The sequence below is a fragment of the Cervus elaphus genome, chromosome 12 (genome assembly GCF_910594005.1).
Source record: "Cervus elaphus chromosome 12, mCerEla1.1, whole genome shotgun sequence".
Taxonomy (NCBI): domain Eukaryota; kingdom Metazoa; phylum Chordata; class Mammalia; order Artiodactyla; family Cervidae; genus Cervus; species Cervus elaphus.
In genome coordinates this window covers 15,752,231-15,778,029 of record NC_057826.1, presented here as the reverse complement: position 1 = coordinate 15,778,029, position 25,799 = coordinate 15,752,231, and the positions used below count along the sequence as shown (strand labels likewise).

Sequence of the window (25,799 nt, the reverse complement as noted above, 5' to 3'; positions counted from 1 at the left end):
CTTAACAGTATGTGCTGTGCTAGGCAGTTCACTCAACTTTCACTGGGTCTTCAGCATCTCAGAACTCCCCCTCTCCCCTCCCACTTAGGTCCCCGCACGTAGGAGGCCACCCAGGAATCCAAAGGAAAGAAGAACCCTGCCAATTAGCTGCAAATCTGAGTTTCCTAACAAAAGACCAGGTCTGGGGGAAAAGCAACTAGGAGACAAGTTTTCCATAACTCAGCTTTATCCCAAGAGCACAACCAGCCTGGGAAATCTACAGATTTCTCTTTATACTGAAAGTCTAGCAAAAAGGGTTGGGAATTAGGGTGGGAGAGTGAGATGGAGCCAGGCCCCAAAGCCGGCCCCAGAGCTATCAGAGTCCTGCAAAGTTCTTGTGCAAGGAGATAGCTATTTTTGATGGGCTGAATGTGGCCAGAAAGCCTTGGGAGGTTGCCAGGAATGGCTTGAGGCATTTTCCACCAGCCTAGGGGATAGTAGTCAGGGACAGAGGACATAAAGGCCAAGTGGGAGCAGAACTGGGAGGTGAGCATAGGGAGCCCCACTCTAGGCTCTTTGGTAGGCTCAGGTCTCCCTTTATTTTCTAACTCTAGGACAGGAGGGGCAAGTGGCCTGAGGGCTTCAGAGAACTGGTCACGGCACTGTCTCTAAAGACGGCTGGAGTCTAGCACATGCTCAAGGCTCCGGTAGAGGTTGGAGTCATGGCAGGTGAAGATCCCAACCAACAGGAGCATGATGGCACCCCTTCTCAGATGCGCCCACTCGAGGCAGAAGCCCGCGGCTACACCCTATTCAGAGTCTTGGACAGAGAGTTCATGATCAAGGTGAGCAAGCGCCGGTGGGTGGTGGTCCTGGTGTTCAGCTGCTACTCCATGTGCAACGCCTTCCAGTGGATCCACTACGCCGCCATCAATAACATCTTCATGTACTTCTACGGGGTCAGTTCCTTTGCCATCGACTGGCTGTCCATGTGCTACATGCTGGTCTACATCCCTCTGCTCCTGCCGGTGGCCTGGCTCTTAGAGAAGTTCGGCCTGCGGACCATCGCCCTCGCTGGCTCCTCTCTCAACTGCCTGGGGGCCTGGGTGAAGGTGGGCAGCCCGCAGCCACATCTCTTCCCAGTCACCATGCTGGGCCAGGTCGTCTGCTCCGTGGCCCAGGTCTTCATCCTGGGTATGCCCTCCCCCATTGCTTCCGTCTGGTTCGGAGATGATGAGGTGTCAACTGCCTGCTCCATAGCTGTCCTCGGCAATCAGGTGGGTGGAGGAGTGGGTGTTCACTGGGGACTGAGTGTTCATTGTACCGAACTGCCTCATTGTGTGAAAGCTGTGTTTTCCGACTGCAACAGTGCTTGCGACCCTGGGTGAAGTGTGGCTGAGTCTGACTAAGTGTGATTGAGTGACTGTGTGAGAAAAGTGGGGAGACAGAAGGATGGGCCTTTCCTGTCACCCCCGGTATCTCCTCCGCAGGCAGAAAGCCTGCTGTCGCCGTCTTTATGATCTCATTCCTCAACTTACTTCACCAGCTTGAACCTGTGAATTCTGCACTGCTGTTCTTTCTTGGGGAGTAGCCCCTGGGCGTCAGCCTATTCTGTGTCTTACTGTCTGGCAACCATCCAACCAGCTTTCCTCAAGCACAGCATCTCCCATACCCCGTGGAAAGCAGAGTGGGGCCCTGGTGTTGCTCTCACCTTCTTTACACACAGCTGAGGCCAGGACAGCGGGAGCAGAGCCTGGTGCCAAACACCTTCCCTGGGGGTTACAGTCGAGGGCAAGAGGATGGGATATAACTGTTGCTCTGATTTCCAAGGCCTGGAAACCACGGAAAGTCCTGGAAAGCTCGTATATGAAGCCTTTGTTTTTCCTTCATTCTGAAAGGAGAATCTTAAATTTTTTACATCTCTGTGAGTTTATGGGCCAGAAAGTTGGGCATGTTATGAACCCGATTTTTAAAATTGTGTTGAAGTAGACATATTTTACCCAGTCACACATGTACAATTCAATGGCATTAGTTTCAAAAGGTTGTATAAGAATTACCAATATATGTACCCAAAACATTTTTCTTCATCCCCAACAACTCTGTACCGGTTAAACAACAACCTGACCTTTCCCCCTCCTCCTGCCTCTAGTAAGCTCTTCTACTTTCTATGAATTTGCATGTTCTAGGTACTGCATATAACCAATATCAAGTAATTTTGTTTTTTGAGTCTGGCTTACAAACTCTTTTTTGGTATGCTGATAAAACTAAAAAACTTATTATAATTATTGTTATTTTACATGTTTTGAAATTGTGGGTCATATAAGACTTCTAGGTTGAGACTTCTAGGGCAGGTAAAGAGGAACTGAATGCCAGTTCTGGTTTCTCCCTCATGCAAAGCCCTCAACAAAGATGGGTGGGTGAGCTCAGAGGCTGGCCACTCCGGGAAGGAAACTAGACCAGTGCTCCCTCAAATGGTGCCCATTTACCTCACCTCTGGCTCCAGGACAAGCTGCAGATGCCTGGGCCCTCACCTGGACTTGCTAATCAGATCCTCTAGGGAAGAGGCCAGGCGCCTGTGTTTCCACCTGGCTTCCCAGGCGAGGTTTGTGATCAGACGTGTGATCACCAGGAGAGAGGAGCAAGGTGCCCTGGGAAGGCGCCCTCCTGCCTGGAGCCGGGTTCCTGTCAGGGCTGGGGTGTCTGTGCTGCGGTAGGATGGGCCGGTTCCCAGGTGGAGGAGCTGGGATCTCAGTCACTCTCCAGATTGACACGGGAGGGTGGGCTTGGGGCGGCGCTTATAATTCTGATTCACTTGAGATTCTGAAAATATCCTGGAACCTTGGGGAGTGCAAGGCAGGGTGGTAGAGGCCCTGCACGCCTGCGAGGTGAAACCACAGCAGAAGCTTCTAATCTTTAGCTCAGTGCACTGCATGGGAGGAGGCTCTGGGAGCCTGGCCTGACTTCTGTCCTGGCTGTGTTGCCTTGGCAGGCAGTCTTGAGGGCCTGACGATTCTGTGGAATCAAGTCTCCGTCTCCAGTTTCCTTCTCCCTCCACCTTCCCACCCAGCCTGTCCCATAGTAGATTGTGGACCAGGAAGCTCCACACCCTTGTCCCTCCCACAGATACATGAAGTAAACTAGAAAGTGGCTAAAATAGCTTTCTTATGGGAGTTTTTCAAAGTCAACAACCAAACACATGCCCAACCAGGAAAAAGCCACGTTCAAAATGATAGAAAACTTAATGGAGGTTTTGCTCACCCTTGCCCTCCCCTCTCCCTATCCTGTGTTTGCCAACACCCCATTCCTTTCTGCAAACCTAACACAGCAGAGCAGACCAAATTTATGTTTTACCTAATGGTACTTAAAAAAAATTTTTATAGGAGTATAGTTGATTTGCAATGTTGTGTTAGCCCCAGGTGTACAGCAAAGTGAATCCATTATTGATATACATATATCTACCCTTTTTAAACTATTTTCCAAAATGGGCCATTATAGAGTATTGAGTAGAGTTTTATATAGTAAGTGTTATGAGTTCAGTTCACTTCAGTCACTCAGTTGTGTCTGACTCTTTGCGACCCCATGGACTGCAGCACACCAGGCCTCCCTGTCCATCAACAACTCCCAGAGTTCACTCAAACTCATGTCCATTGAGTCGGTGATGCCATCCAATCATCTCATCCTCTGTCGTCCCCTTCTCCTCCTGCCCTCAATCTTTCCCAGCATCAGGGTCTTTTCAAATGAGTCAGCTCTTCTCATCAGGGGGCCAAAGTATTGGAGTTTCAGCTTCAACATCAGTCCTTCCAATGAACACCCAGGACTGATTTCCTTTAGGATGGACTGGTTGGATCTCCTTGCAGTCCAAGAGACTCTCAAGAGTCTTCTCCAACACTACAGTTCAAAAACATCAATTCTTCTGTGCTCACCTTTCTTTATAGTCCAACTCTCACATCCATATATGACTACTGGAAAAACTATAGCCTTGACTAGACAGACCTTTGTTGACAAAGTAATGTCTCTGCTTTTTAATATACTATCTAAGTTGGTCATAACTTTCCTTCCAAGGAGTAAGCGTTTTTTAATTTCATGGCTGCAGTCACCATCTGCAGTGATTTTGGAGCCCAAAAAAATAAAGTCTGACACTGTTTCCACTGTTTCCCAATCTATTTGCCGTGAAGTGATCTTAGTTTTCTGAATGTTGAGCTTTAAGCCAACTTTTTCACTCTCCTCTTTCACCCTCATAAAGAGCTCTTTAGTAGTTCCTCTTCACTTTCTGCCATTAGAATGGTATTATCTGCATAGATATGAGGTTGTTGCTATTTCTCCCAGCAATCTTGATTCCAGCTTGTGATTCATCCAACTCAGCATTTCACATGATGAACTCTGCATATGGGTTTCCAAGTGACTCAGTAGTAAAGAATCTGCCTGCAATGTAGCAGACATGGATTCAATCCCTGGGTTGTGAAGATCCCCTGGAGAAGGAAATGGCAACCCACTCCAGTATTCTTGCCTGGAGAATCCCATGGAGAGAAGAGACTGGCAGGCTACAGTCCAAGGGGTCGCAAAGAGTTGGACAAGACTTAGCGACTAAACAACAGCAACTCTGAACAGAAGTTAAATAAGCAGGGATACTGCTTTGTCATACTCCTTTCCCAATTTTGAGCCAGTCAGTTGTCCTATGTAGCGATCTGTTAGATTCTCGACCCAGATACAGAATTCTCAGGAGACAGGTAAAGTGGTCTGGTACTCCTATCTCTTTAAGAATTTCTCACAGTTTGTTGTGATCCATACAGTCAAGGTTTTCATGTAGTCAATGAAGCAAAAGAAGATGTTTTTTCTGAAACTCCCATGTTTTCTGCATGATCCAGTGAATGTTGGCAATTTGATCTCTGAATCCTCTGCCTCTTGGAAACTCAACTTGTACATCTGGAAGTTCTTGGTTCTTGTACTGCTGAGCCTAGCTTGAAGGATTTTGAGCATTCCACATTTAAGAGATATCATAATGATATTTGTTTTTCTCTGTCTGACTTATTTCACTCAGCATGAGAATCTCTAGGTACATCAGTGTTGCTGCAAATCACATGATTTCATTCTACCTTAGAGATGGGAGTATAGGAACAATTGTTCAGTAGTTTGCAGCCAGAGAAGAGCCAGCTTGCATTGAGAACCCCAACTATAATTTTTTTAATAGGATTGATACTGAAGGCTGTCATAAATGTACATGACTTGAATTGTGAAGCAAAAGAAAGATATCTACGGTGTCTTAAGAAGGAAAACAATCCCTGTTTGTGTTCTAAGAAAGAACGGAAGTTGGGGATTATGACTCTGATTAGGAGTGTGTTAAGTGTGTATGTCACCTCTTGGACACTTATACTACAATTGGTTCTCTCTGTCTTCCATAGCTTGGAAATGCCCTTGGGTTCTTGGTCCCTGCTGTCTCGGTACCCAACATCGACAACCCTGATGAGCTTGCTTACCACATCAGCATCATGTTCTACATAACAGCAGGTGTGGCCACTCTGCTTTTCATCCTTGTCCTCATCGGTAAGGTCATTAGCAGATTTAAGGGGTCGGTGGGGACGGAGGGAGGTCCTGCTGACTTGGGTGAGGACCTTATGAACATGACCCTAGAACACCATTCTAGGTACCGTGTACTCTATAAAATGTATCTGCAGAAATTGGAGGCTGGGCTTCTGATGGTCTTCCAGCCTTATAGCCTGAGTAGTTACTGCTCATACAGTGCTAGCTGATCCTGTGTACTTTGTTAGCTGCTCAGTAAGGTTTAGCGTCAAGTTTCCTAGCGCGACCTCATTAGAATTAATGGGCAGCCTGCCGATTCCCTTGATGAGCATTTAAGATGTCACAGGCCCTGTGCTGAGTGTGCCTGATCTCATTGACTCTTCAAGTGCCCTGTAGAGGGGGTACAGTTCACCTAACTAAGAGGAAACTGATACTTGAGGAGAGTGATAGTATTCAAGATTAGATAGTAAGTGGCAGAGATTGGATTCAAGCCTAAATTGTTTAACTCCATACTCTAAAGTTCTGGAATAAAACAGGATTGACCTGCAAACACTAGTCCTCTCATACATTCACCTGAAAATACCTGGGGACCACATTCTAAAAATACTTTTAAAAAAGGTATATAAGATAGGCTTATTATGGAAAAATCTAGAAAATACAAAAAAAAGCATAAAGAAAAGGGGTCACCATTGTACCAGCTAATCCCAACCAGCAACCTCTAATAACTACTATTAATTTTATATGAATATATGTCTAAACATTGAGATATTTGGTTAATATGATTTATATCCTCTTTTATCATGAGTGATACCACACAGGCTGTGATAAATTCAGAAAGAGTGCAGGAGAAGTGTTCATTTTCAGTGAATCATTTGTCTTTAAAGATTAACCAGCTGTCTCTTAATATCTGAAAATTCCACCACATATGTTAAAGTTTTCCTTCCTTCCCGCTGGCCTCACCTCCAGAGTCAAACAGTTTTATGATCACACACCTCATCCATCTGTTCTCACTGTCATTCCCTCCCCGGGTCCAAGCTGAGGAGGGGCTGCCTGTGGCTTTTCAAAGCTCACGGGATCTCTTGGATGGAGTTCCTTGTTGTTCCTGGAAAGGTGGGAAGCTGTGAAACTGTGGCTGAGAACAATCTCAGCCAGAATTGAAGTTTCAAACTGTAAATTACCCAGTTGTAAATCCTTGTTTATAGCAAATGACGGCCTGGTCTTCATTGCAGTTGAGATCTGAAGGTAGGACATTTCTACAGCGTGACATTTTACTATTAATCACACATAGTGGTTGACTGAAAAGAACTGAAAAATCTTATCTGAATTGTGGTTTTCAGTTGGCAAGTCCCTGAGCAAACCCTGCCATTACAGATACTAAAAAACAAAACAAAACACCTCTTTCCTTGATTTCTTTCCCCTAATAGAAAACTTGGGACCAAATTATTAGCTCAGCTGGTCAAGAATCTGCCTGTAATACAGGAAACCCTGGTTCGATTCCTGGGTCAGGAAGATCCCCTGGAGAAGGGAGAGGCTACCCACTCCAGTACTTTTGCCTAGAGAATCCCCATGGACAGAGAAGCCTGGCGAGCTGTAGTCCAGGGGACTGCAAAGAGTCAGACACGACTAAGCACAGCACATACACGTAATAGAAAGGGAGGTGAACTGGCCAGTTAATGGATGAGAGGTTCCCAAAGGTGGTAAGTTGTTCAAGACTATTTCCAGAGAAGGAAGAAGTACGGCCCTATAGTCTGGGCTGGAGGGTTGTCTGAGCGGGGGGATCATTTGATCTTCAAGAGATTAAACCTCATTTCCAGACCTTCCTCTAAATGGAGACAGTCTCCTGACCTTTCCCAAGTGTTCTTATGGAGGCTGGGGGTGAAGATGGTGCCTCAGCTGGGGGACCCATTTAGGCAGACCGCTGGTTAAACTGATTGGGCCCCCAGAGAACTGAACAGCAGTCAGTGCAGTGAAGTGGATTATACCAGCTGTACTGAACTCAGAACATAAAGAGGATGGTTTTCCCACTGTCCCTCCCCGGTCCTTCCTATCAGAGGCCCCGTCCTGCAGGAGCATGTGTTAGTCCTCTGGTTTCTCAGGAGGCAGATGTCTGATTCCCGCTCTGAGAAATTAGGGATGGACTCGAGGTCTCTCCAATAGGAGCAGCTCCTTTCCCTTACTCAGGGAGTTTTTATTGGCAGCATGTGCCAGGCTCTGTGCTCAGCATGGGCAGCCCAGCCCTTTCCTGGGAGGAGCTCTGGGGCTGAGTCCTCATCTGGGCTCAGTAATCCCAGAGCCTCAGTTCTCACTTCCTTTCTGTCCACTGGTTACTTTGGGATTTTTCAGTGCTCTGCCATTTGGTATTTGCCATTTATTGCAGGACTTCTTTATTCTTGAGCACTGCCTGGAAAGTCCAATGATCGCAGCTGTCCAAAGGTCATTAAGAAAAAGTAGTCAAAGGACCAGCCCCTCAGCCACAGACAGTGAGATGCAGCTTCAAGAGAGGAGACTCTAGAGGATTTAATCAAAGAATTAATATTTCTTTTTGGAGTCTGAGCCCCTTCTCAGATATGGGAGTCAGCTCTTATCCATGTGCCAGCTCTGCAGGAATAGGACCAAGGGATTTGCAATGATTTCTCTGTTTTTTTCCTTTCAGTGTTCAAAGAGAAGCCTAAACATCCCCCCAGCAGGGCCCAGTGCCTGAGCTATGCCTTGGCGTCTACTGATGTTTCCTACTTAAGTTCCATCATCCAACTATTCAAAAACCTCAACTTTGTGCTGCTAGTCATCACCTACGGTAAGACGCACGTGTGTCTCGTCATCACCTATGGTAAGGCGCACGTGTGTCCGAGGTGCACTAGAACAGGGCATGTGAGACCAGAGACCTGACGTTTCTGTGCATCTTGCTGTACTCATTGGAAAAGACCCTGATGCTGGGAAAGATTGGGGGCAGGAGGAGAAGGGGACGACAGAGGATGAGATGGTTGGATGGCATCATCAACTCGATGGATATGGGTTTGGGTGGACTCCAGGAGTTGGTGATGGACAGGGAGGCCTGGCGTGCTGTGGCATGGGGTAGCAAAGAGTCGGACATGACTGAGCGACTGAACTGAACTGAACTACTGTTTCCAGATCCCAAATGTATATGTAAAGTCATCATTTAGGGTTAAGCAGAAGAGTCATGTGTGCCCCAGAGTCTTCCCTATTCCTTTAAGTTTACCTAGGAAACCATTCCTTCCCCTGTCAAGTCAGTTTAGTTCTCTGACCAGGGATCGAACCCACATCCCTCTTACATTGGAAGGCAGATTCTTAACCACTGGACCACCAGGGAAGTCCCTGTTGGGAGTTTTTAAGTCACTGTTTTTTTTTTTTCAGTACTCGCAATTGGTCTGTTCATATTTTCTACTTCTTCCTGGTTCAGTTTTAGAAGGTTGTGTCTTTCTAAGAATTTGTCCATTTCTTCAAGGTTATCTATTTATTGGCATATAGTTTTTTATAGTAGTCTCCTTGTGAAACTTTGTACTTATGTGATGTCAGTTTTAACTTCTCTTTTGTTTCTAATGTATGATTTTGTGTTCTTTCCCTTTTTTCGTGATGAATCTAGCTTAAGGTTTATCAATATTGCTTATCTTTTCAAAGAACCAGCTTAAAAGTCCCTACTATTATTGTGTTACTGTTGTTTTCTCCTTGTATGGCTGTTAGCATTTGCCTTATATATTTGGGTGCTTCTATGTTGAGTGTGTATATATAATATATATAAAATTTTTGTATATTCCTTGATCATTATGTAGTGTCCTTCTTTGTATCTTGTAATATTCTTTATTTTAAAGTCTATTTGTCTGATATGAGTATTGCTCTAGCTTTCTCTTGATTTCCATTTGCATGGAATATTTTTTTTTTCCATTCCGTCCCTTTCAGTCTGTGTGTGTCCCTAGATCTGAAGTGGGTTTCTTATAGACAGCATATATATGGGTCTTGTTTTGTATCCATTCAGTCAGTCTATGTCTTTTGGTTGGAGCATTTGATCTATTTACATTTAAGGTAATTATCAATGTGAATGTTCTTATTGCCATTTTGTTAATTGTTTAGGATTTGTTTTTGAAAGTCTGTTTTCTTCCCTTCCTCTTTTATTCTCTTCTCTTGTGATTGGATGTCTATCTATAATGATGTGTTTGGGTTGCTGTTTTTGTTGCTGTGTATCTATCGCAGATTTTTGGTTTGTGGTTTTCCTATCTTTTCATATAGCAGTCTATACATATACAAGACTGTTTTAAGTTGCTGAGCTTCTGATTTCAAGTGCATTTCCAATATCCTGCATTTGTGCTCTCCTCGCGATTGCTGGTTTTGATATCATATGTGTGTGTGGATTATTTCCTACCTTTGTGTTTGTCTTTTGTCTTTCCTAGTGAGCTTCCCCATTTGCAATTTTCTTGATTCTAGTTGCCTTATTTTTTCCCCCTGCCTAGAGAATTCTTTTAGAATTTGTTATAACACTGGTGGTGCTGAATTCTTTTAGCTTTTGCTTATCTGTAAAGCTTGATTTCTCCATCAAATCTGAGTGACCTGTCTAGGTAGAGTATTCTCGGTTGTAGGTTATTCCTTTTCATTACTTCAATTACATCATGCCATTCCCTTCTGGCCAGCAAAGTTTCTGCTGAAAAATCAGCTGATAACCTTCTGGGAAAGATTTGAGGGCAGGGGTGAAGGGGCGACAGAGGATGAGATGGTTGGATGGCATCACCAACTCAATGAACATGAGTTTGAGCAAACTCCGGGACATAGTGTAGGACAGGGGAGCCTGGCATGCTGTAGTCCATGGGGCGGCAAAGAGTTGGATACGACTTAGTGACTGAACAATGACAACCTTATGGGAGTTCCCTTGTATGTTATTTGTTGCTTCTCTCTGGTTGCTTTTAGTAGTTTTTCTCTGTCTTTAATTTTTGTCAGTTTGATTAATACGTGTCTCTGCATGTTCTCCTTGGGGTTATCTTGTATGGGACTCTCTCTGCCTCCTGGGCTTGAGTTAGAGTTTACTTTCTCATATTAGGAAACTTTTTGACTATAATCTCTTCAAATATTTTCTCAGGCCCTCTCTTCTTTTGGACCCCTATAATACAAGTATTGGTATGTTTAACATTGTCCCAGAAGTCTCTGAGACTGTCCTCATTTCTTTTCATTCTTTTTTCTTTATTCTGTCCCACAGCAGTGATTTCCATCATTCTGTCTCCCACCTCATTTATTTGCTCTTCTGCCTCAGTTATTCTGCTATTGATTCCTCCTAAGGTATTTTTTATAGCAGTTACTGTATTGTTCATCTCTGTTCTTTGTATTTCCTAGCTTTTTGTTGAACATCTCTTGTAACATCTCAGTCTGTGCCTTCATTCTTTTTCCAAGTGTGGCATTTTTGCAAGAGGAGATGAGCTCAAGTTCTTCTCCTCTGCCCTCTTTTCTGGAATCTAGGGGCTGCTTTTGGTTTAGATGCTCGGTGCCTCTTCCTCAGTGTGTGCTGGCTGTTATCCCAGTGATATGGGGTGTGCAGTTACAGCAGGCCTTGCGTGCCCCCAGGACAGTGGGCACAGGGCCTGGCGCCTACTCATGGGTCTCCTGATGGCAATCTGTGCCTGCCCCTGGAGCCCACCAGGACAGTGGTGACTTGTGCTGTCCTTGGACCTCCGGTAAGTGGTGTTCTGTTTCCTGGGCATGCTCACAGGGAAAGAAGCTCTTACGGTAGTCCTGCCCCTCTCCTCATGTGCCCCCAATAATAGCACCTTGCCTCTCTGGCAGGCCCAAGCATCTTCTAAGTATACCCTCCGTTGCTGCAGTCACCTATTCAGGCTATTTTCACGCAGCCAACCCTGGTCTTCTCCCCAGGTCTGACCCCTGAAGCCTGAGCTTCATCATCCATTCCCTGCCCGGACCAACGGAGGAGTATCTGAGGCTGGGAGGGGCCGTGAGATGGTGCTTACCTTCTGTGCGGGTCATTCTCCTTTCTGCCTCTGACAAACCAGTTGCTGTGCCCTCCTCCTGGGCTCAGAAGCTCTTCCTCCATCCAGTCTTATCCCCGTGTTGGTGAGGAGGCTTCCCCAGGTTCGGGAACCTTCCCTACTTCACAGCTCCCTTCTGGGGCAGAGGCCCCACCCTGACTCCTCCTTTGTGGAGGTTTTCTCGTCTTTATGGAAGTCTGAGGGCTTCTGTCAGTGTTCAGTAGCTGTTCTGTGTGATTTGGTCCATTGCAGGTGTGTTTCTAATGTTTTGGTAGAAGATCAGCTCCACGTCCTGCTCCTCTACCAGCTTGTTCCCCCTCCTGGGCCATCTTCTCACCCCTGTTTGGAAGCCCTTCATTGTCCTTCTCTGAGCACAGTGACTCTTTCCACTGGCCTGTCCTTTATGGAGATCCTGGCAACCGTGCCTCTGCATGAGTTACAAACTATCATGGCTCCTGGGAGGGGTTAAGGCAGGGTGGGGGACATGCCCACATTTCCCTGCACTGAGCCATCAGCTTGGGGGCAAAAGAGAATGGCTTCTGAGTGGTTCTGTGGCCTGGGGTCCTGTGGACTGGCTCCAGTGAAGGGGGCGCCTGAGGCTGCCATGCCTGGGCACCGTGTCCTGTCTTATGTCCTTCTAAAAGGACCTAATGCCAGGTATGCCAGTGGCAGTCGTGTGAGCCTCAAAATTAGCTGAAATTAAAAAGACCCATGTTGAGTCTTCCAGACTGACATCTGTGTAATTGTTTTTCAAATCTGAGTGTAGCTTTCACATCTATAAATTTGGAAGAGAATATGAACTTCCCTGGTGGCTCAGATGGTAAAGCATCTACCCACGATGCGGGAGACCTGGGTTGAATCTCTGGGTCAAGAAGATTCCCTGGAGAAGGAAATGGCAACCCACTCCAGCACTCTTGCCTGGAAAATCCCATGGATGGAGGAGCCTGGTAGGCTATAGTCCATGGGATTGCAAAGAGTCAGACACGACTGAGCGACTTCACTTCACATGACCTACTTTCTAGGGTTATTAGGATTGTAAGTTGTTTAGAAAAGTCTAGTATATAAGGACGTGCCTCTACCCTCACCACCAGCATCACCAGCATCACTGCCACCACCACCACCACTATCACGATCATCACCATCACCAGCATCACCATCACCACCACCACCATCACCAGCATCACCATCACCACCACCATCACCACCACCACCACCAACAGCATCACCACCACCACCACCACCAACAGCATCACCACCACCACCACCACCATCACCACCACCTCCACCACCACCATCATCACCACCACCACCACCATCACCACCACCACCATCACCACCGCCATCACCACCACCACCACCATCACCACCATCACCATCATCACCATCACCACCATCAACAGCATCACCACCACCACCATCACCACCACCATCACCACCATCACCACCACCACCATCACCACCACCACCATCAACAGCATCACCACCATCACCATCACCACCACCACCACCATCACCACCACCGCCACCACCACCATCATCACCACCACCACCACCATCACCACCACCACCATAACCACCACCATCATCACCATCATCATCATCACCATCACCACCACCACCACCACCATCACCACCACCACCACCACCAGCATCACCACCACCACCAGCATCACCACCACCACCACCACCACCACCACCACCACCATCACCACCGCCACCATCACCATCATCGCCACCATCACCATCATCACCACCATCACCATCATCACCACCAACACCACCACCATCACCATCACCACCACCACCACCACCACCACCACCATCACCACCGCCACCATCACCATCATCGCCACCATCACCATCATCACCACCATCACCATCATCACCACCAACACCACCACCATCACCATCACCACCACCACCACCATCACCACCACCACCACCACCACCATCACCACCATCACTACCACCACCACCACCACCATCACCACCATCACCACCGCCACCACCATCACCACCATCACCACCACCATCACCACCGCCGCCATCACCACCGCCACCACCATCACCACCACCACCATCACCACCATCACCACCACCACCACCATCACCACCATCACCACCACCATCACCACCACCATCACCACCATCACCACCACCATCACCACCATCACCACTACAACCACCGTCACCATCACCACCACCATCACCACCACCATCACCACCACCATCACCACCATCACCACCACCATCACCACCACCACCACCATCACCACCACCACCACCATCACCACCACCACCACCATCACCACCACCACCACCACCACCACCACCATCACCATCATCACCACCACCACCGTCATCATCAGCCATCACCATTAATTCCTGAGGCTGCCCTGCCTGGGCACCGTGTCCTGTCTTACATCCTTCTAAGTGGACCCAATGCCAAGTGTGCCAGTGGTAGTTGTGTGAGCCTCACCACCATCATAATCATTATTATGAAGGGAGGGTAGGAGGCCCTTTTCTTTGGATCAGTTTTAGTCTCATCTTGGTTACAAAGTCACTATATGGTTTTGGACAAATGGCCTCATTCTCTAATGACACCGATTACTACAATATATTCTAGGTGCTCCATTTACTTGCTGGATGAATCAATGAATCAGGAGAGTCAACTAGATGTTCTTTAGGTTCCTTTCTGATTTCAAATATAAGATTTTGGGTGATATGAAATGTGAGAAGAGAGTTGAAAGAGGGGTGTTGGAAAGAGGTGACAATCTATTTGCAGAGGGAGTGTTGTCAGGGGTCAGAGGTCTGGAGCATTCTGGAGAGGGCATAGGTCATCAAGAGGAGGTAGAAGGTGTCCAGTAGTTTCACTGAACCCTTAGGTCAGGCCAACCCTTAAGAGGGATGTAGACAGTTCTGACTGAGAGTGATAGGTACTTTCTGGAGCCTGTGTCTCCAGGACAGAGCTAAAGGGATGAGAAGGCAATGCTGTGTGGTTAAGAAGAGAGTAAAGTGATTACTTTTGGTTGTTTTCAAGCACTTCTTCTTCTCTGAGGGCACCACTCCCACTGCAAGGAGGTAGCGTTTCTGACCTCTCACCTCTGGGGGCAGAAGTCAGCAGTGGCCCCAGCAGGAGAACGACCCTAATGCTGTGTTTCTCCCTGCCTCCTTCAGGTCTGAATGCTGGTGCTTTTTATGCCTTGTGCACCCTGCTGAATCGCATGGTGATCTTCCACTACATGGTAAGGGTATTCCCCAAACCTGCTGGGTCCTGAGAGAAGGTGATTTCTAGTCTGGGCAGGAGCTGGGGCGGCAGCATGCTATGGTGTGTGCTCCAGGATTTAAAGGGAGGCAGCTCTGGGTCTCAGCCCCACCACCAATAGAAATCAGATGTGTGATAAGCTGGTTTACCATCTCTTAGCTCTCATTTTCTTTTCTCAAAAGAAGCCTAATTACTTATTGAAAGATTAGTTGAGGTTTAGAAAGTAAATACTAAGATATATATATGTAAAGTACATAACATGGTGCCAGGCAACATAGTAGGCAAACACATATACACATAGACTCGCAGATAAAATGTTTAAGTTGTGAAGTGTGGACAAGGTTTAATTTTAAATGCTTAGTGGCTCAAGGGAAAGCATGCTGTGAATGTTTCCAGAACCAGGAAGGGCTGGGAATGGGACTCTGAGTATTTAGAATCAGGAATCCAAGGCCCAGGCCTCTTTTTTAAAAATCAAGGGTCTCATGCTTGTGGGAGAGTGGGCCACTGTGCATGAGTGTTCATGTTGGAGGTTGACAGATCTGTGTTCAAATCCTACCTCTGCACTTAATCAAGGCCTCATGACCTTGGGCTAGTGGGCTGATCTCACTGTGCCTCAATGTCTTCACCTGTAAAATGGGGGATATTGATTCCTAACCTTATGGTGGAGAATTAGGAGAATTAAATGAGATGATGATATAAAAATCCCCAGCATGGTGTCTGGCTTCTAAAAACACTTTAAATATATATAATTATTATCTTTCTATCCCTTTAGTACTGATAGCTGGGGAAAAAAATCTATGAAATCTTTGGGTATATATACAGTTATTCCATCTTAGAGATGGGAATAATGACAAAGATTTCCTATAAAGATTATATTTTAAAAAATCTATCCAAAAGTGGTTCTAGGATAGAATTTATTTTCCCCCAGGATTCAGTATGATCCAGACATATCCAGGGTTATATTATGTTGGGAGGAGCAATTATTCTAGGATTCTGTCCCCACTGGCAGCTTCTTATAGGTCATCTCATTCTAATACTTTCTGAGAACTAGCTCTAATGGTACCCCAGTTACTTGCCTTTACCCCTTTGCCTGCTGGTGACTGCTCCCCATCAGATGTCTTGTTCCATCCTTGAGTGATCCTTGGGGCTGTGGTTTTTCCAGGGGGAAGGTGTGATAGTTGGAAGAATCGGCCTGACCATTGCCATTGCAGGAATGCTTGGGACTGTGTTCTCAATCATCTGGCTGGATAGGAGCAAAACCTACAAGTAAGTGACTCTTCCTCTTAGACTGAATTGAAGACCATGTTTTGAAATGACATGTTCATTAGGAACATGGCTCCAAGGATGTGATTGCAGCAGCTGGGGTCTGAGTGGTCAAGGAGAAAGTTCAAAGCTACCTTCTTGGAGGCTCAGTTTCCTCATTTATAAAATGAAGGAAGCAGTGCCTGCACTCTGGGGACCATAGGAAGATTAGAGACAGAGGACATCAGGCCTGTCTGAGTTCCACCCCAAGCAGATCACGGAAGAAGCAGAGGAAGGAGAAAAGAAACATGGGAAAGGATCAGCAGTTGGACGTGTGTGGAAACGCCAAAGAGTGGGGATGAGAAGGTGGTTCCGTTGCCAGGTTTCCATGGCTCCCTCATGGACCCCATGGGGTTCACCAAGGTGCTCTGTGCATCCAACAATTTTCAGTGTATTACCTTGCAATTGCTACCACATCATTGGTAAATACTGTGATATGGGTTAGTCCTGATTGCCCAGTGCATTTCTAAGAGCCACTAAGATTTTAGTAGATTGAAGGCTAAACCAGGATGCTTACTAAAAACACAGATCCCTGGGTTCCACACCTCATGGATGTCAATTCAGTAGGGGAGTCTGCATTTAGAAATCAACCCGGATGCCTTGATTCAGTAGCCAGCCTTGGAGAAAGTTCTCTGAAAACAGAGGCTCAACTTTTGTGTGTCCTGTGCTCCGCATCCGCTGGGTGTTCAGTTAATGCGGCTCAGTGGGGCAGCTGCCTGGGCTGTCCTGCGCTGGGCAGGGCAGTATTCTGGGCTGCTTTGTCAAGGCCTCCAAAGTTCCCAGTGTCTGGAGGCGACAGACAGCGGCAGACCTGTTCTCTGCACACAAACCCGCTTCTGTGAGGCTCTGGTCAGACCAGGGCTCCCTCTGGCTGCCCTCATCAAAGGCCAATTGAGGCCCTCCCTGGGGATGTGGCTGCCTGGCCAGACACAAGGAGGAGCCCGGCTGGACCTAATTCCTGCTGGTGGAGCTGGGCTGCAGCCTCGTTTCTGCCATATGCTGGTTGCTGGTTTCAGGCAGTGAGGACTGGCCTCCCTTGAACCGGGGAATAGCAGCATCTCTTTTCTGGGCTTGATCTGTGGCAACAGAAAGGAGGGATTGGAATGTTTGCTGGGCCAGGATGTGGGCAGCCAGATGATTCAGATGAACCAGAAAAGAGAGTGAAAATACAGTGAAAGGGCTGGGAGGACACTGCAGAGTCTAGCTGACGCTGGTTGTAGTGTCATTTGATGTCTGCATCCTGCAGTCAGCATGGACATTCTTTCCGCTCCACTACTTGGGCAGAGAAAGGGTGGGGGAGCTCTGTCATCTGGGCATTTTGGTGCCTGTTCCTTCTCCCTGAGGCTCCCAGGTGTGTCTCCTTTGGTTTGGAGATGGAAATTGGATGGTCAGGTCCATTTATGTCTGGCTGAGGCTACAGATAGTTTTGCAGACAGGCTAGTGGTTTAAGAAGAAGCTGTGTGTAAAGAAATATGGCAAAAGGTGAGCTTATGGGGTCAGCAAGGGAGATGGGTGCCCATGTGGCTGGGTTCTGCAGCGGGAGGGCCTGTATCTGAGGAGCAGAGGGAGAAGAGATGGAGGCCCTCTGACCTCAACAGATGCTTTGAAGACCCAGGAGGGAGGGGTGTCCTGCAGAGGCTGTTACTCTTTTCCAAAGACCAACAGGGTGTTAGTATTCCTGTGTGGGAGAGTAGAAAGAGCACAGATTTCCCATCCCAGCTCTGAGTTCATACCTTAGCTATGCATTTACTGTGTGGGTAACTTTGGACATGTAACCTGAGCCTCACGTTTCCTCTTTGGTCACATTCAGGATAGCTGTACAGACTTTTCTTGCACACCTTTTGTAATAGTTGAATGAAATACTAACTGCATGTAAAGGGCTCAACAGAATTCCTGGCCTCCAATCACTGCAGTATCAGTTTGACACAAGCACAGTATGCACCTGCCGGCCCCACTGTGTTTCTGGCTTCAGCAGAGATGAGGGAAGGCTCTGAGCTTTCATGGTCTGAGTCCTGATGCTAGTGGCCAGAGCACCCAAGGAGGTGCCGAGCCCCTGACCTCAGTCAGGAGGACCGGGAGAGGGTGGCGGTCCCAGTGCAGGAGTCAGGGCCACAGCGGTCCTGGGTGGGCCACCTGGGGGGCGAGGTGCGAGCAGGGGCACGAGCAGGGTGAGCCCGGAAGAGAAACCAGCCCTGCTGGGCCTTCTGAGGGACCAGTGGGGGGGACACGCGCCGGGAGTGGGCGCAGCTTTCTCCCTCGGGCTTTGGAGTCAAGGGCTCGTTCAGGGCTGGAGAATGTTCTCTCCGCTGCACTGTCAGGAGCGGAGCAGTTCAGATTCAGCGGGAAGAGCTGGGCTGCACGTGTGGCAACAGGAAGGACCCGGAGACGACAGAGACTCTCAGTCAGGTCCCTGCCCGGCATTGTCCCGGGGGCGGGGGGCGATGCAGACAAGCAGAACGGGCTTCTGGGGTTGCCTGCGTGCCACCGCCTCCTGACCACAGCTGATGTGTGTCCCATTTTCTTTTTTTTTTTTTTGGGTGGAGGAGAAGGAGACAAGAGCTGTGCCCTTCTTTTATGTTGGTAGGATGTGTCAAGTCCAGGTGCAGAGTGATCTAGTTGAGAGGGGTCTAGAGCAGAACACACATGCCTCAAGACGCTTTATACTGTCCTGGTCTGATCCTTGGTAGCTCTGAGCACAAGAACTATTTGTGTGAGCATGGGTCTTATTTCCACTAACCACATGGACACAGTGTTCATGTGAGTAGATGTCCCAGCACACAGCAGAGGACCTGACATATAGTAGGTGCCTGAAGGATGGAAGGGAGGGAGGGTGGGAGGGAGGAAGGAAAGATCCTGGTGAAGTCTGTGGGCCGTCACTTAGAACCTTCGTTTTTCTTTGTAGGGGGACCACCCTGGTACTCTACATCATGACTCTGGTGGGCATGGCAGGGTACACAGGGACCTTGAACCTGGGACACCTGTGGATAGTATACATCACTGCTGGGATAATTGGGTAAGTTTCACCTCTCACCTGCTTTAACTGGAAAGCACCACCGCATGGCTCCTAGAGCTCTGGCCTCCTAGGAAGCAATAGGAATCCCTCTGCTGCCTCTCACTGACCTCCAGAAATATGGAAATGGTGGCCAGAGGTCATGTTCACTTGTCAGATTTCAGAAGGCTCCCTGGGGCTTCCAAGCCCATCCACGCTGATGAGGTGGACCGTGTCCTTCACAAATCTCTAGGAGGCTAGGAAATGTCTATATGAGCTCTGCCTGGGACAACAAGGGGTCACAGAAAGCACACAGGTCTGGGAATCAGAAAGGGTGGATCCTAATGTCAGTTATGCCGGGGACTATCTAAAACCACAGGCATGTCACATAACTGCTCTGAGACCCAGATGATAAGAGTGGCCTGCCATATGTATGCAGTTGTTAGAAGTAATGAGAGTGATTACAGATGTGAAAGCAGCAGAAAGTGTGGTGCAGATGTCAGATCACAGAACTGGCCGTCTGTTATTTTCTAGACCTGTTATATGAGAAAGAACCTGTCCACAGGGCTCTCTGCTCATTGTCACCTCCTAATTATTTTCCTGTGGGCCATACATGAGTGTGTGTGTGTGTGTGAGAGAGAGACAGAGATAGAGAGACAGAGATTGGGTCCTTAGCTGGCGCCTCTCTGGAGGACACTCAAGACTCCGAGGCCCTCCTCTTGAGTCCCAGAGAGCCATGGAGAGGCTGGTCAATATCCAGGACTTCCCCTGCCAGCCCAGGGCTGTGTACCCATCACACAGCAGGTCTCAGCTGAGGGCTGAACACTCCAGGCGGACCAACCCCTCCTGTAAATGCTGACCCGGTCTAACTGATGGTCGGATGCAGAAGGAGCAGGGCTCCCCAAAGGGCCCCTGAGAAAAGAGCCTCAGCTTCTTTCTGGCCCACAAGGGCCCCTGTTTCCTTGGCCTGCCTCATTTTCAAGGGCCTGGAATGTCTTGATGGGAAGAAAGAAAGCAGGCAAGGTCGTTGTATGGAGGAGATGGGCTCCTATCCTCCTTGCTCTGGAGTCCTCCATTACCTTGTTTCTGTGATCTGCTCGTCAGCTTCTCCATAACTGGCTATGTCACTCTGGGATTTGAGTTTGCCGTGGAGCTGACATACCCGGAATCCGAAGTTGTGTCGTCTGGCCTCCTCAACGTGTCTGCCCAGGTAGGCCTCTCGTTGGGTGGTGGCCTTGAGGCCGTGGGTCCTTGTTCCCTCCCGGGCTCGGCGGGTGCAGGGGCTGCATATGGGCAGCTCAGCTCCCCTGTGGGCTGGTTGCCTGGACCCTTGGTTCCAGTCTTCTCCGTGCCTCTGCAGGTATTCGGGATCATCTTCACCATCTCCCAGGGCCAGATCATGGACAACTACGGAACCATGCCTGGGAACATCTTCCTGTGTGTCCTTCTGACCCTTGGAGCAGTGCTCACTGGTGAGTCGGGGCCTCAGGACAAAGTGATGCTCTGGCTGCGCCTGAGTTTATGCTGTTGGCAGATTCAGACCCCAGTGTCCTGATTGATGACACAGATCCGGGACTCTGGTGCAGAGCTGCAAAGTGGAGGGCTCGTGAGGAACTATCTTTAGGAGGCATGAGCATGGGCTTCGCCCCCACCCCACCCCCAACAGACCCTTTTGGAACCCCGCACTGTGACACTGACCTCCATAGCTCTTTGACCTTGGCCAAGTGGACCGACCTCTGGGAGCCCCACTTTCCTAGTCTATAGGTTGGAGATTGCTGTGAGGATTGGAGCACTGTGTGCAAGCTCCCTGCAAATATCAGGGGTCTGTGCATGGAGGCCAGCGTCATCACTGGCTTCTTCCTGTCTGGCACAGCAGTGGTCCCCCAGGCTCTGTCAAGGTGGCTGATGGAACCTCCAGATCCCTGGAAGGTCTGAGGGAGGTGGGATACGCGTGACCCTTAGGAGAGTTCAGGGCTCCCTCTTGTGGATGAGCTTGACCATTGCTCTGCTTGATAACTTGCCCTTTGTCATCCCTTGATCTTAGCATTCATTAAGGCAGATCTCCCCAGGCAGAGGCTCCTGAGGAGGTGAGTATGTGGGAGCTGCCGGGCTGAGATGTGGACACAGACTTTGCTGAGGCTGTGGCCTTGGGGGGAGGCGGGGGAGCGCCCGGGGACCGGTGGCTGTGAGAGCAGCTCAGCGTCACACACGTGGAGACAAAGGGCTTCCTCCGTGGGGCTCAGCCCCGCTTTTCTGCTGCCCTCTCCGGGTTTTTCTCCCACTTCCTCCCCTGCTCCTGGCCTCCCTGCTCTGGTCCCCAGAGCTGGTCCCTGTGTCAGTCTGCCGAGCAACACCCACCCCGGGGTCCTGAGACAAGTCCCGAGGCCCCGGCTCCTCTCCTCTCATCCTCGGATGGGTGACTGGGGAGGAAGGCTGGGGGCTGGCTCCACCACCCCGTCATGGCGGTGGTGGTCTCCAGGCCGTGGCGCTCCTGGCATGTACCCTCAGGCAGTGCCAGGGGACAGAGAGACCGGTGGGTTGCCAGCAGGGCTCTAATAGGTCAAGTCGGGAAGCAGGCGTTGGTGGTGAAAGGGGAGAGGACCAGGAGTTTGATCTAGGACAGAAAAGTGCTTCCCAGTTGCTCTAATGGGCTGTGGAGTATTTTAATCAAACTGCTAGGTTTCAAGTCTGAGTCAGGATGGAAGGAATTTTCAGCTCTAAGAAGGAGCATAGTAGGATATATTCCTTTAAAAACAGAAAAAAAGACCTAAAGCTTATTGCAGAGGTAATACATGTTTCTTTGTAAAATAACTTTAAAAAATACAGAAAAGTGTAAAAATTTAATGGTCACCTGTAATAGCATCAGTTAGAGATGAGGTACTGTTATTTTTGCATTTCTTATATGTGTCTGTGTCCACATATAATAGTGTACATGGCTGTATTTTTAAACAGAAATGGAATCTTGTTCGATGTGCTTTTTTCTCTTTTACTTGTTGCCAGTGTTTTATCGGGTCGTTTCTTACGATACACTTTCCCCCCCAACTTGCAGCATACCTTTAATGACTGCACAATGTCCTAATAACTGCACATGGATAAACACGATTTAATAGTTTTCTTGTCCAGGAATATTTTGCTTTTAAACAATACTGTGATCGATGTCCCAGAAGCTGAATCTTTGGGCATGTTCTTCAGCAAAGTATTTCCTTGAGTAACGGGTCAGTGGTCATGCCCACTTTTAAGACTTTGATATGTATTACTCAGCTGTCCTCTAGAAAGGTACTGTCAATACTACTTGTTTACATTGCCCTCAGAGTATGTAAGGTCAAAACTGACGTATTTACCTGCTTGAAAAATCTTTGCCAATTTCCATAAGAAAAATTGAATCTGAAACTGGTATATTTAGGCCTTTTGATGATGGGATGCTCATCTTTAGGTCTTTGTTTGTCCTCTGATCTCACGCTTTGGAGCTGGCAGGCGGCAGCAGGGAGCAGGTGGGGGGAGGCGCCTGCGACAGGTCGTTCAGTGGGGACACAGGGCAAGGCCGAGACAGGAGCAGTCTCCTCAGGAGCCTGTGTGAACCCTGGCAAAACCCCTGTGGAGATGGTCTGGTCCCTGTGCCATCCATTGTGAGCCTGGGTAAAAGATGCCTGTGATAACAGGATGGATTCTAGTAAAAATGTGTCCATTTGAAATGTGACCCATTGTGTGAAGTGATACAAATTTTGCTATGTTTACTTCATAATCTGTGTTTCCCTTTCAGATTTAGGGAAATTGAAGTCATAGGTGGCTGATATTTGTAGCAACCAGAGATAACTTAGTAAGTAACATTTTAGTCATTTCCCTGTGTGTTTCCTGTGGGTATACTGTGCCTTGGGTTTTCTACCCTGCTTGTTTCCTTAGGAGAGTCTGACAACGTTTCTACACCACTGCTCCTCAAACCCCACATCTCCATGTACACATTTTCATTTCCTCCTGTTACTACCTAGGTCGGCCCACACTTCCCTGTCTTACAGGCAGAGCCTTGTCCCCGGGGACCAGGTTTGTTACCCGGTAGGCGGTGAGCGCTCAGTCTGTCCGTGGGGACTGTGGGAAGCAGCACGGGTCGGACCAGGAGGCCAGCGGGTGCAGGCGCTCACGGTGCTGTCCTGGATACTCCCCAGCTGTCCGCACCCCCCTCGCTCCTGGGGGGCCTGGTGGGACGGGGGTCAGAGTCCCGCGGGGCTGGTCCCAGGGAAGTCAGGGCTGTCAGGGGCGTCGTGAAGGAGCCGTCATTTCCCCCACCGAGGTGGCGGGCGTGAGTGGGACCTGCAGATCGTCCCAGGACTTCAGTCTCAGCAGCAGGGGACAACAGGGCAGGGAGTGCATCGGGCCAGAGCTGCGCTTTCTGATCAGTGAGGTGGGTCATTGGCAGAAAGAGCCAGAACTTCCAGTGGGTCAGGACTGATGCTGATGATGACAATCTGTGTTTGGGTTTCCATTTTTCTTCCAGTTGGTAGTTCTCAGCCCCAGAGACACTAGGCCCTATTTAACTGTGACTTCAAGGTGATGGCGCTGAAGGAGGCGAGTGTGTGTGCATGAGTGTGTCAAGACAGGAGGTGGCGTGAGTGGTTGAAGTCGGCTGCTGGCTCCTGAGTGAGGGCTTCTCAGGGCTGAGGCCGAGCTGGTGCCAACAAGTTAGCAACATGGAGAACCGGACGCTGGATCTCCCGCTGTTGCCTCTGCCACGGGCTGCCCTGGGGGTCGTGGCGGGTGAAATGCCGTTTGTCCAGCTGATGTGGCCTGCATGTGCTCCGCCAGCCTCGATGGTCAGAGCTGTGTGGGGCTCGGCCTGTGCTCGAGGCCTTGTTGGGAACGAGATGAGCCCCTGTGAGAAGAAGCAAAGTGTTTCTAAAAAGCAGACAAACACCCAAGGTGGCAGTCAGCACCTAGGAACCTCAGAGCATAATCTCCAGGGCATATTTAAATCCCACCCAGCTAACAAGTGTGACCCTGAATGCCTTTTAATTCTGTGCCATCGTCCCCAAGAAATCTGATGACAAACTGACCCAGAGTCTCTTTTTCTATGGGGAAAAGATATTCACATGTAAAGTCTCTTTTTCTATGGGGAAAAGATATTCACATATAAAGTCTCTTTTTCTGTGGGGAAAAGATATTCACATATAAAGTCTCTTTTTCTGTGGGGAAACTATATTAAATGTACATACTTTGAGCCATACTGCATACTGTCTTTATAACAGTTCTCTGTGCATCTGTTCCACACACGTGGTAACCATATTCCTCACCTGGGGGCTGCCCTGACCGGGGGCAGTCAGCACTCCTGAGGGGGGTGCAGACCTGGCCCTTCCACAGGCATGCGGGGGCCCATCCAGCTGGGGTGAGGCTGTCAGAAGGGGAGGAGGGTGACGGGAGCTCAGTGGCACTCACAGTGAGATGGTCCCTGGAGCCTGTGGTGTCCCGGAAGGCTGGCCTTTTCGCTCCTCCTTCGCTCCTGTCGTGATGGTGTGTGTGTTGGGGGTGGGGAGCTCTGTGCGTGAGCGGAGCCCCTGTCCTCGTCCTTGTTCACTGTCGGGGATGCTGAGTGCCTGGGGCTCTGGTCTTCCCCCAGATTCCAGACGCATGGGCAGGCAGATACTCAGCAGGCTGGAGTCCCTGCCTCCTCACCCCAAGGGCCGTCCCCTTGTCTGTCTTGTAGAAACCCCAGGAAGGGGAGGAGGAGGAGGACAGCAAGAGCAGCAAAGCCCCCACCACTGTCGGGGAGGAGCGTTTCTGAGAGATGGTGGAGGAACACCTCAGGGGATCGGACCACCCCCCACCTCTTCAGCCAGCCCAGCTCTGCCTGCCAGCCCCATGGCCTTCACCCGAGCAGCTTCTGGGGGAACTGGGAGGAACATCTCTGTCTTAAAGGACAGAGCCTCTGCCTCCTGGAACCCACTCCAGAGTGTGCCGTCTCCGTGGGGGAGATGCACTTTCCAGCACACAGGTGGGGGCCCTGCCTTCCCCCTGCAGGTTCTGGGAGCTGGGGAGGCAGAGAGAAGCCTGGAGTCAGTCCTGGCTGCTGCCTCAACTTCCTGCTTCAGCCCATCTCTAGGGAGATGTTCTCCAGAGGAAGGGTGAGCCCAGCCCACTGTCTGTCTCCTTCACTGCAAACTCACCTGGATCATTCCCCCCAAGAACTGCAAAGGTCTCCCGAGAGATGAAAGGAAAGGAGAGGTAGTCATTGAATGGCCCTTGAATGGCCCTTGGGTCTGCTGGGTTAGGTAAGCGTGTCCACCTCTGGTGGCCACAGTGTTTGCAGCCCCAAACCCTCTCCTCATCCCTCTTCCAGCGACAATCCTTTCTCAGACTTCCTGAATATAAAGGGACTCCTTTCAACCAGCCCAAGCTCACCTCCCCTGCCTTGCCTGCATCTGGCTCTACTCACGGGCTTGGGAAGAGTCACCTCACAATAAGACGTTTTTGCCAGTTCTCCTGTGCCGTGAGCTCTGTAATCAAGACCCCTATGCTGTGTGTTGTGCCCACTGCCTTGGCCGCAGCGCATTGGCGTTGCCTGCGTGGAAGCGGTGCTTGGGCCGGGGCCGGGGTGAGCCAGGGGTGCCTGCGTCTGTGTGCACAGATGCTCTGCCTGAGAGAAGTCAGACTTCTGGCAGGAGGACCGAGTCAGGGGTGGGAGGCAAGTGGGGAGTGGTGGTTTTTACTTTTTGATGAGGCCAAAGTGCTTACTCTTCAGTCCCTCAAAATACATAAATAAAATGTTTACTGAAACTAT

General features: G+C 49.1%; 1 protein-coding gene across 2 annotated transcripts; it reads left to right on the top strand.

The window, feature by feature from the left end:
• Positions 1 to 701: 701 nt before the first annotated feature.
• LOC122705446 (feline leukemia virus subgroup C receptor-related protein 2-like) lies at positions 702 to 25,678 on the top strand. 2 transcript variants are annotated; one of them, XM_043920835.1, is made up of 11 exons: positions 816 to 1,256; positions 5,379 to 5,520; positions 8,150 to 8,290; positions 14,655 to 14,722; positions 15,905 to 16,008; positions 18,947 to 19,057; positions 20,138 to 20,243; positions 20,394 to 20,505; positions 21,078 to 21,120; positions 22,794 to 22,850; positions 24,726 to 25,678. In XM_043920835.1, the coding sequence occupies exons 1-10, from the start codon at positions 816 to 818 to the stop codon at positions 22,822 to 22,824; spliced, it is 1,299 nt and encodes a 432-aa protein (XP_043776770.1). In that variant the 3' UTR covers positions 22,825 to 22,850; positions 24,726 to 25,678. The 2 variants fall into 2 exon arrangements, with proteins under 2 accessions (XP_043776769.1, XP_043776770.1); XM_043920834.1 differs by lacking the exon at positions 22,794 to 22,850 and having other exon boundaries at positions 702 to 1,256; positions 24,701 to 24,791.
• Positions 25,679 to 25,799: the final 121 nt, after the last annotated feature.